This window comes from Gadus chalcogrammus, chromosome 5 (genome assembly GCF_026213295.1).
Source record: "Gadus chalcogrammus isolate NIFS_2021 chromosome 5, NIFS_Gcha_1.0, whole genome shotgun sequence".
Taxonomy (NCBI): Eukaryota; Metazoa; Chordata; class Actinopteri; order Gadiformes; family Gadidae; genus Gadus; species Gadus chalcogrammus.
The window spans coordinates 22823035-22832932 of NC_079416.1; the positions used below are offsets into that span (position 1 = coordinate 22823035).

Sequence of the window (9898 nt, forward strand, 5' to 3'; positions counted from 1 at the left end):
CTCTGGTCCAGTGGTTGCTATGGGCCGACTCTGGTCCAGTGGTTGCTATGGGCTGACTCTGGTCCAGTGGTTGCTATGGGCTGACTCTGGTCCAGTGGTTGCTATGGGCCGACTCTGGTCCAGTGGTTGCTATGGACCGACTGGTCCAGTGGTTGCTATGGGCTGACACTGGTCCAGTGGTTGCTATGGGCTGACTCTGGTGCAGTGGTTGCTATGGGCTGACTCTGGTCCAGTAGTTGCTATGGGCCGACTCTGGTCCAGTGGTTGCTATGGGCCGACTGGTCCAGTGGTTGCTATGGGCCAACTCTGGTCCAGTGGTTGCTATGGGCCGACTCTGGTCCAGTGGTTGCTATGGGCTGACTCTGGTCCAGTGGTTGCTATGGGCCGACTCTGGTCCAGTGGTTGTTATGGGCTGACTCTGGTCCAGTGGTTGCTATGAGCTGACTCTGGTCCAGTGGTTGCTATGGGCTGACTCTGGTCCAGTGGTTGCTATGGGCTGACTCTGGTGCAGTGGTTGCTATTGGCCGACTCTGGTCCAGTGGTTTCCATCCCATAACGACTCCCATCTTCTCCCCGTGCAGATCTCATCGGGCACTACGGCCCCCCCCCCTAACACGGGGGTGAAGATCCCAACCTGCAAGTTCAGCATGAGGGAGACCTTCCTCACCTCCCCGGCGGAGCTCTACAGGGTCTTCCTCAACCAGGAGGTGAGACCCCAAGAACCACAGTCCTCTCCCTGGGGGGTAGAACCCGCCTCTCCCTGGGGGGTAGAACCAGCCTCTCCCTGGGGGATAGAACCCATCTCTCCCTGGGGGGGGTGATAGAACCAGAGGCTGGATGTCTCTAGGGAACCACAATCTCATCATTCTTGCCAAGCCCTTTTCATAGGTTCCTCTTCCCGTTGCCATGAGAGGTTCTGAATTTGTGTTTCAGACGGTCCATGTTCTGAGGGGTTGTGTGTGTTTCAGACGGTCCATGTTCTGAGGGGTTGTGTGTGTGTTTCAGACGGTCCATGTTCTGAGGGGTTGTGTGTGTTTCAGACGGTCCATGTTCTGAGGGGTTGTGTGTGTTTCAGACGGTCCATGTTCTGAGGGGTTCTGTGTGTGTTTCAGACGGTCCATGTTCTGAGGATTGTGTGTGTTTCAGACGGTCCATGTTCTGAGGGGTTGTGTGTGTTTCAGACGGTCCATGTTCTGAGGATTGTGTGTGTGTTTCCAGATGGTCCAGGCCTTCACCCACGCTCAGGCCACCGTGGAGCCGGAGAAGGGAGGCCGCTTCCGCCTGCTGGACGGGAACGTTCTGGGAGAGTTCACTGAGCTGGTGAGACCCCCACTGGGACCCCCACTGGGACCCCCACTGAGACCCCCACTGGGACCCCCACTGAGCACGGGCAGAACATGAGGATCAGCTGGACCAGGGGAACTGGACTAGGTTACATAACCTGGTTACTGCACTAGGTTACACTTTACTAGGTTACATCACCTGGTTATACTGTACAATGTTACACTATACTAACACTGTACTGTCTGTAGTTGATTTTATATGAGTTGAGGTAATGATGTAATGTGGAGGTGATGTAATGTGATATAGGAGCTGATGATTTGAGATGGGGGGGGGTAATGATGTGATATAGGAGGTGATGGTTTGAGATGGGGGGGGTAATGATGTGATATAGGAGGTAATGGTTTGAGATGGGGGGTAATGATGTGATATAGGAGGTAATGGTTTGAGATGGGGGGTAATGATGTGATATAGGAGGTAATGGTTTGAGATGGGGGGGGGTAATGATGTGATATAGGAGGTGATGGTTTGAGATGGGGGGAGTAATGATGTGATATAGGAGGTAATGGTTTGAGATGGGGGGTAATGATGTGATATAGAGGGTAATGGTTTGAGATGGGGGGTAATGATGTGATATAGGAGGTAATGGTTTGAGATGGGGGGTAATGATGTGATATAGGAGGTAATGGTTTGAGATGGGGGGGTAATGATGTGATATAGGAGGTAATGGTTTGAGATGGGGGGTAATGATGTGATATAGGAGGTAATGGTTTGAGATGGGGGGTAATGATGTGATATAGGAGGTAATGGTTTGAGATGGGGGGTAATGATGTGATATAGGAGGTAATGGTTTGAGATGGGGGGTAATGATGTGATATAGGAGGTAATGGTTTGAGATGGGGGGTAATGATGTGATATAGGAGGTAATGGTTTGAGATGGGGGGGGGTAATGATGTGATATAGGAGGTGATGGTTTGAGATGGGGGGGGGTAATGATGTGATATAGGAGGTGATGGTTTGAGATGGGGGGGGTAATGATGTGATATAGAGGGTAATGGTTTGAGATGGGGGGTAATGATGTGATATAGGAGGTAATGGTTTGAGATGGGGGGTAATGATGTGATATAGGAGGTAATGGTTTGAGATGGGGGGTAATGATGTGATATAGGAGGTAATGGTTTGAGATGGGGGGTAATGATGTGATATAGGAGGTAATGGTTTGAGATGGGGGGGGGGTAATGATGTGATATAGGAGGTAATGGTTTGAGATGGGGGGGGGGTAATGATGTGATCTTCTGTCCACCAGGTCCCTGACGAGAGGCTCGTCATGAGGTGGCGGTACAACACGTGGCCCTGCGGTATGACGTCATCACGCTATTATCTTCATTAGACTTAGGGGCCCACAGCCTACGTAATCTGCGTTCGAAACATTACGTCATCGTTCGACGCGATGGCAGGTTTCAAAAAACATTTGTGCTCATTTTGCCAAAGACGAAATAACATAGCACAGATAACACTTGGTTTTTACTTTATATTTGTATTGTATTGAATTTAGCTAGTAAACTGAGTGTTCAAAGTGTATCATAGTCTAGCTAGCTTGTGTTAATACACTCAGTTTACTGGCTAAATGCGATTAAACAATTAAATACAAATATAAAGTTAGCAACGCTAATAAATGTCATTTGTCAAATAACTTATCTGTTTAATGTTATTTCGTCTTGTGACGCTCAATGAATGAGCGCAAATGTTCATGAACCTTCCTACGTCGTCGTTCGACGTAATCTTCCGTTGCCAGGCAGGTTTGGAATGTTTCGAAAGCAGATTACGTAGGAGGTACAATTTTCGCCCCCGGTACGATTTTGTTGTGACAGGGCCCACTGCATGGAGTGAGGTCATTAGACGAGTTCCCCACTCTGCGTACGGCGTGTTTGTTTGAGCCACGTCGGGCCCTGAAGACACAAGGCAGATGTCTGCATGCGCCTACCTCCCGTGTCACGGGACCGTAGGGTTAGCTAACCCTAACTCTCCCCGGGTTAGGTTAATCCGGGGAGAGTTGGGTTTAATTAACCCTAACCCGGGGAGAGTTAGGTTTAACTAACCTAACCCGGGGAGAGTTAGGTTTAACTAACCCTAACCCGGGGAGAGTTAGGTTTAACTAACCCTAACCCGGGGAGGGTTAGGTTTAACTAACCCTAACCCGGGGAGAGTTAGGTTTAACTAACCCGGGGAGAGTTAGGTTTAACTAACCCGGGGAGAGTTAGGTTTAACTAACCCTAACCCGCGGAGAGTTTGGCGTTTCCATGATTCTGCGATTGGTTAACACAAACCTCTGCCTGGAGAACAATAGACGTGGATATTCGCATTTGTGCCCACGCAGATGTTAAGTTTGGTTAACTCCTTAATGATCTTTCTCTGTATTAACTATCCAACCCCTACCTGTCTCTGTACCGTTCAACCCCTACCTGTCGCTGTACCGTTCAACCCCTACCTGTCGCTGTACCGTTCAACCCCTACCTGTCGCTGTACCGTTCAACCCCTACCTGTCGCTGTACCGTTCAACCCCTACCTGTCGCTGTACCGTTCAACCCCTACCTGTCGCTGTACCGTTCAACCCCTACCTGTCTCTGTACCGTTCAACCCCTACCTGTCTCTGTACCGTTCAACCCCTACCTGTCTCTGTACCGTTCAACCCCTACCTGTCTCTGTACCGTTCAACCCCTACCTGTCTCTGTACCGTTCAACCCCTACCTGTCTCTGTACCGTTCAACCCCTACCTGTCTCTGTACCGTTCAACCCCTACCTGTCTCTGTACCGTTCAACCCCTACCTGTCGCTGTACCGTTCAACCCCTACCTGTCGCTGTACCGTTCAACCCCTACCTGTCGCTGTACCGTTCAACCCCTACCTGTCTCTGTACCGTTCAACCCCTACCTGTCTCTGTACCGTTCAACCCCTACCTGTCTCTGTACCGTTCAACCCCTACCTGTCGCTGTACCGTTCAACCCCTACCTGTCTCTGTACCGTTCAACCCCTACCTGTCTCTGTACCGTTCAACCCCTACCTGTCTCTGTACTGTTCAACCCCTACCTGCTCCTTGACGACCGTTTTTCCATCCTTCTGTGTAGAGCACTATGCGACCATCTCCCTCACCCTGAGTGACCGGGCGAGCGAGACTGAGCTGAAGGCGGAGTTTCGCGGGGTCCCAACCAACGAGGAGGAGCGGACGCGTCAGGGCTGGCAGAGATACTACTTTGAAGCCATCAAACAGACTTTTGGCTTCGGTGCGCGGCTCTACTGAGAACACCACCCCTTACTGTAGCGCTCACAGTGTACCTGAGTATTGGCTTCGGTGCGCGGCTCTACTGAGAACACACCCCTTACTGTAGCGCTCACAGTGTACCTGAGTATTCTGCAGTGTATGTTAGATCCGATGACACCTTTTTATTTTCCTCTATTTCTTCTGGAATATTCCTGTTGTATTTCACAACATTCCCCACGAGCTCCGGGACGGTTGGTATTTATAAAAGTTTTAAAGCAGCCAGAAGGGGGCAGTGTTATGCACTGACCGGGGGATAATAAAATTAAACGTATTGATGCGATGTGATGTACCTCTGGGAGTCCACCCAACACCTGAAGAGGGGAGATTGGTCCAAATTAAGAAAACGTTTTAAAAAGTGATTCCTTTGAAAATAAATGTTAATTTTGACTGTAGTGCAGCTGTGGTGTGTGTGTGGTGTTGTGTTGTGGGGGGGTGGCAGGTCTACAGGATCTGATCTTCTCGGTCAGGAGCGCCAGGGTTCATTCCAACGCCTGACTCTTAATATTATTAACCCATAAGGCAGACCTGCTCCATTTGGCTTTAGAGGTGAGGTGAGGTTGGGCGACTAAATTAATAAATGTATTCCTCTTGTCCGTCGTTGAGCACTTGTGATAATGTGTCCGCGGCATCCAAGCATTTCTACCCGCTTTTACCTCCAAACCCTAACCTCTAACCCTAGGCTAACCTCTTAACCTAGGGCTAACCATTACCTCTTAACCTAGGGCTAACCATTACCTCCGACCCTAGGGCTAACCCTTACCCTAGGGCTAACCCTTACCTCTGACCCTAGGGCTAACCCTCTAACCCCAACCTTTGGCCCCAGGGCTAACCCTAAACCCTAGGGAAAACCCTAACCTCTCACCCACATGTAGGAATGCAATATTCACACTTCAAACACTGCATGCCTTTGCTGCGACTAAAACGTCTGATCTAAAGTTCCTAGGGGTGGGAACTGCAGATAGGAGGTACCGTGGAAAAGCATTTACCAACAATGCATCTGAATAGTTCAACATTCGATCATATATCTTGGTCTTTTGTGTAACACAATGTATTAAAGTTACAACACACATCTTACATGTATAAGAATACCATGGTCTTCATTCCATCAGCCTGTAACTAAACCAAGGTTTTATTCCAAATTAAACAAAAAATAACTGCTCTACAAAAATATTTGCCTGACAAATTAATCTAGTAGCTTAAATAACTAAAGTAATATAAATATCTAAAGCTCATCATTCAAAGCTTCATGAGGACCTTGGGGGAGGAAACTTGTATTATTATGGGATGTTCTTGAGTCACAAGCAGATGTACAACGGAGAATCAGAGTCCTACAAGAAGAGAAAAACACAACGTGAGACGTCCATGCTTCAGCTTTAATTAATGTGGACCAGTAATACCCACAGAGAGGTAGCAGAGAACCAGCTGCCTAATGCCGTGTTTACTAAATGGGCTACGACATCGGAACTGTACATGTGTTTTGACAGTGGATCTGTTAAAACTTATGTGAAGGGAAACGGGAGGGTGTGTAAACAGGAACAGTTTTAACTAAATTTGTTTTAACAGCATAGGAGTATGCGTACTACACTGGAACAGTTAACTACGTGTGTTTTTGAGAAACAGGAGTGTACGTACACTGGAACTGTCCGCTTGGCTCCTTGGCTTTGTTTTGGAGGTCTGTTCTGCTACCTTCAATGGTTCTTTGACAGACATAGTCTTCGGTTTAGTCCTGCAAGTAAATATACACGTTGGTGTTATTTCATCGTGATCCCCGCGCAGCCTGCTGGGATTAGACACAATCCCATCTAGCATCTATAAAGTATTGAAGACCCTTCCACTCCTCTGAGTGCCCAAGATAGCATGCCAGGTCCTCAATTTACCTGAACTGATAAGAGGACCAACTCTGAGATGACATGTACAGGTAAAACAAGAAAAACCATGTTTACCTGAACAGGTAAAACAAAACCAACTCTCAGTTTACCTGTACCGGTAACACAAGTCCATCCCTGTTGACCTATACAGGTAGGACAAGGATGTATATCTATTTACCTGTGCAGGTAAGACAAGACCATCTCTCAGTTTACCTGTACAGGTAGGTTAACGTCTCCTTATGGAGGCGGTCCTCACCTGTACAAGGACCACATGCTGAGCGTCCTGGCGTCCCTGTGGGCCGTGAGGGCGGTGGCCCTCTCCGTCAGCTCGTTCAGGAAGTGGAAGCGTTTCTCAGACTCGATGCACTGTTTCCTTCACAACGATACAGAGAGGACATAGCAAACCTGCCTGCTGTCTATGTAATACCATGTCTCCAAAGTCACACGTTTTTTTAATACAAGTTCCAAAAAGACCCATCATCGCAAGTCTGAATGCTTATAATAATACAATTAAATAGTCTAGATTACATCAGCCTGTACCTAAATTAAGGGTTTACTTCAAACTAGAATATCTCTCTGCAAAAATATTTGATGAACTATTCTCAAAATATTAGCCTGAATAGCGATCTGTACTCCATGTGGAGCTGGGTCTAAGGGCAGGGAAAGCAGCTTCCTACAGAATGAACCTACATGTGAGCAAGCAGGACTATGGAGCTGAGCTGGGCCTGGGCGATGAGGCAGGTCTCGACCAGAAGACCCCGGACCAGCAGCTCCAAGGCACGGGCTGACCTCACCGTTAGGGTCATGGTAGCGTGTTAGCATCTGGACCATCCACCTATCAATCAACACAAACCACCTCCACACAGGATGCTGTGAGGGTTCAGGTTTCCTCAAATAAATGACTCATCTTGGATAGAGCGTTGACGACACTATCTCATAATTGAAGAAGGCTCAGGTGGCTTCACAATCATGGGGAAGACTGCTGACCTGAAAGTTTTGCAGAAGCCATTGCTAAAGAAGCTGGCTGTTCACAGAGAGCTGTATCCAAGCATATTCGTAGAAAGTTGAGTGGAAGGAGAAAGTGTGGTAGAAAGAAGTGCACAAGCAACAATGATAGCCACTGCCCTGAGAGGATTGTCAAGCAAAGGCTTTTAAAAATGTGTGTGAGCTTCACAAGGAGTGGACTGAGGCAGTGCATCAAGAGCCACCAGACACACGTTCCCAGGACATGGGCTACTACAACTGTCACATACCTTGTGTAAAGCCACTCCTGAATCAGAGACAACGTTAGAGGATTCCTAAAAATAAGTTGCTCAGTGGTCCAAAGTCTTCTTTTCAGATGAAAGTAAACTTTGCATTTCATTTGAAAATCAAGGTCCCAGAGTCTGAAAGAAGAATGCAGAGGCACAGAATCCAAGATACTAGAAGTCCAGTGTGAAGTTTTCACATTCAGTGATGATTTGGGGTGCCATTTCATCTTCTGCCGTGGTCCACTGTGTTTTTTCAAGTCCAAAGTCACCCAAGCCGTCAACCAGGATGTTTTAGAGCAATTCATGCTTCCTTCTGCTTACAAGATTTATGGCGATGCTGATTTCATTCTCCACCAGCAGCCTGCCCAAACTGCCAAAAGTACCAGTACCTGGTTTAATGACCATAGGATTACTGTGCTTGATTGGCAGACTTGCCGGACCTGAACCTCATAGAAAATTGAAAGGGAAATGTCAAGAGAAGATGAAAGACACGGGACCCAACAATGCAGACGAGCCGAGGGCCGCTATCAAGCAACCTGGGCTTCCATAACACCTCAGCAGGGCCAAGAGCTGATCCCCGCCAAGCCTCACTAATGCAGTAATTCATGCAAAGGGAGCCCCAACCAAGTACTGAGTGCATATACAAGAACATACATTTCAGAAGGCCGAATCTTTTTTTTAACTGGTCTTATGTAATATTCACATTTTCCAAAATACTGAATTTGGTGTTTTCATGAGCTGTAAGCCATAATCAATAAATCATGATTAAAACAAATAGGTAAGTATCGCCTACCCCAACGCCTAGTGGGCCTATTCATATACAGAGTCATAAGGATACAGATCAGCACAGGCACCACGGCGGCGATACGACCCACCTCCGCATCTTTCTGCATCATCTTCTTAATCCGACCCTGCGGACGACAACCACGTGATCAAAACAATGCGGTCGATGTCCATATTATAGTAGTAGTAGTAGTAGTGGTAGGAGGAGGAGTAGAAGCAGTAGAAGTAGTAGAAGTAGTAGCAGGAGGAGGGGGAGGAGCAGGAGGAGTATACGTAGTAGCAGTAGAAGGAGTAGTAGGAGTAGGAGTACTTTAAAGGCCTTCTCTGCACAATAGTTATCCGCTGATGTCCGAAGAAGGATTACTTACAGGTGAAAAACGAACGTTGGGTTTTCTCTTTCTTGCCGGCATTTTGAACGCAAAGGGGTCCTTTTAGCGGTTACATTTTTAGCGGTTACATTTTTAACATTTTCACTTCGACCCGAGGCGTGCTCCATCTGTTTACCTTTAAGGGAAATAAGTGACAGGAATTCAGTAGCAAAGACACACCTGGGCTACGCCCACCGAGCTACGCACCTCCCGTGGGCCGCGCCCACCGAGCCAAGCCGCTCCCGTAGGTCGTCTATAGCTTATATAGCCCCTTTTCTATATGCCCCTTTTCTAGCCCCCTCCTAACCCCCTCTTCTACAGCCCCCTTCTAAGCACCTGTTCTATAGCCCCCCTTCTAAGCCCCTCTTCTAAGCCCCTCGCTGCATCAGTGAGAGCAACGTTGTTTGGTTGGTGTGTGATGTCATAAATGACAGGACACACTGGAACAGGTATTGATTACCTTACAGCCTCTACTTAATTTTTATCAGCTATTGATTACCTTACAGCCTCTACTTAATCAATATAAACTACTGATAACCTTTCAGCCTCTATCTTATCAATATAAACTATTGTTCATTCTAGCATCTTCCTAATTAATATAAACTATTGATCACCCTAGCATCTACCTAATCAATATAAACTATGGCTCCGCTTACAGCCTCTAGGTAATCAATATAAACGATGGATCCCCTTTCAGCCTCCATCTTATCAATATAAACTATTGATTACAGCATATCTACCTAATCAATATAAACTATGGCTCCCCTTACAGCCTCTTGCTAACCAATATAAACTACGGCTCCCCTTACAGCCTATAGCTAATCAATATAAACTATGGCTCCCCTTCTCACAGCCTCCAGGTGTTATCAAAGTCTCATCCCCAGCCTATACATTCTGATATATCGGGTAAGATAGACAGAACTCCCCATGTGCTGTAAGGTTGGTCCTCATTGGATCATTATCTACCCCCGGGGAGGGGCTTCCCACAGGAAACAAGGTGTAACCCCGCCCCTTTCAGTTTCTGGTTTCC

General features: G+C 47.4%; 2 protein-coding genes across 2 annotated transcripts in view; one reads left to right on the plus strand and one right to left on the minus strand.

Moving 5' to 3' along the window:
• The window catches only part of ahsa1b (AHA1, activator of heat shock protein ATPase homolog 1b), an 8144-nt gene extending 3501 nt beyond the window's left edge, over positions 1-4643 (plus strand). The window contains exons 6-9 of the mRNA XM_056590260.1: positions 582-707; positions 1219-1320; positions 2588-2639; positions 4406-4643. Coding sequence (XP_056446235.1) covers positions 582-707; positions 1219-1320; positions 2588-2639; positions 4406-4578 — 453 coding nt within the window. The 3' untranslated portion in view covers positions 4579-4643. The remainder of the gene's footprint in view (positions 1-581; positions 708-1218; positions 1321-2587; positions 2640-4405) is intronic.
• An 862-nt stretch (positions 4644-5505) lies between these two features.
• Positions 5506-9161, minus strand: LOC130382484 (dr1-associated corepressor). Its single transcript, XM_056590275.1, has 6 exons — positions 8869-9161; positions 8556-8628; positions 7158-7251; positions 6724-6840; positions 6232-6325; positions 5506-5927 (listed from the first exon to the last, which is right to left on the minus strand). The coding sequence occupies exons 1-6, from the start codon at positions 8908-8910 to the stop codon at positions 5895-5897; spliced, it is 453 nt and encodes a 150-aa protein (XP_056446250.1). The 5' UTR covers positions 8911-9161; the 3' UTR covers positions 5506-5894.
• Between the last annotated feature and the right edge of the window lie 737 nt (positions 9162-9898).

What these genes read in the sequence shown, in the direction of transcription:
- LOC130382484 (XM_056590275.1), bottom strand. Translation starts at nt 8,910, where the DNA reads ATGCCGGCAAGAAAGAGAAAACCCAACGTTCGTTTTTCACCT. An exon ending in CGTGGTGCCTGTGCTGATCT is followed by an intron (nt 7,252 to 8,555) that starts GTATCCTTATGA and finishes CGGTGAGGTCAG; the next exon opens with CCCGTGCCTTGGAGCTGCTG. An exon ending in ATAGTCCTGCTTGCTCACAT is followed by an intron (nt 6,841 to 7,157) that starts GTAGGTTCATTC and finishes ATCGTTGTGAAG; the next exon opens with GAAACAGTGCATCGAGTCTG.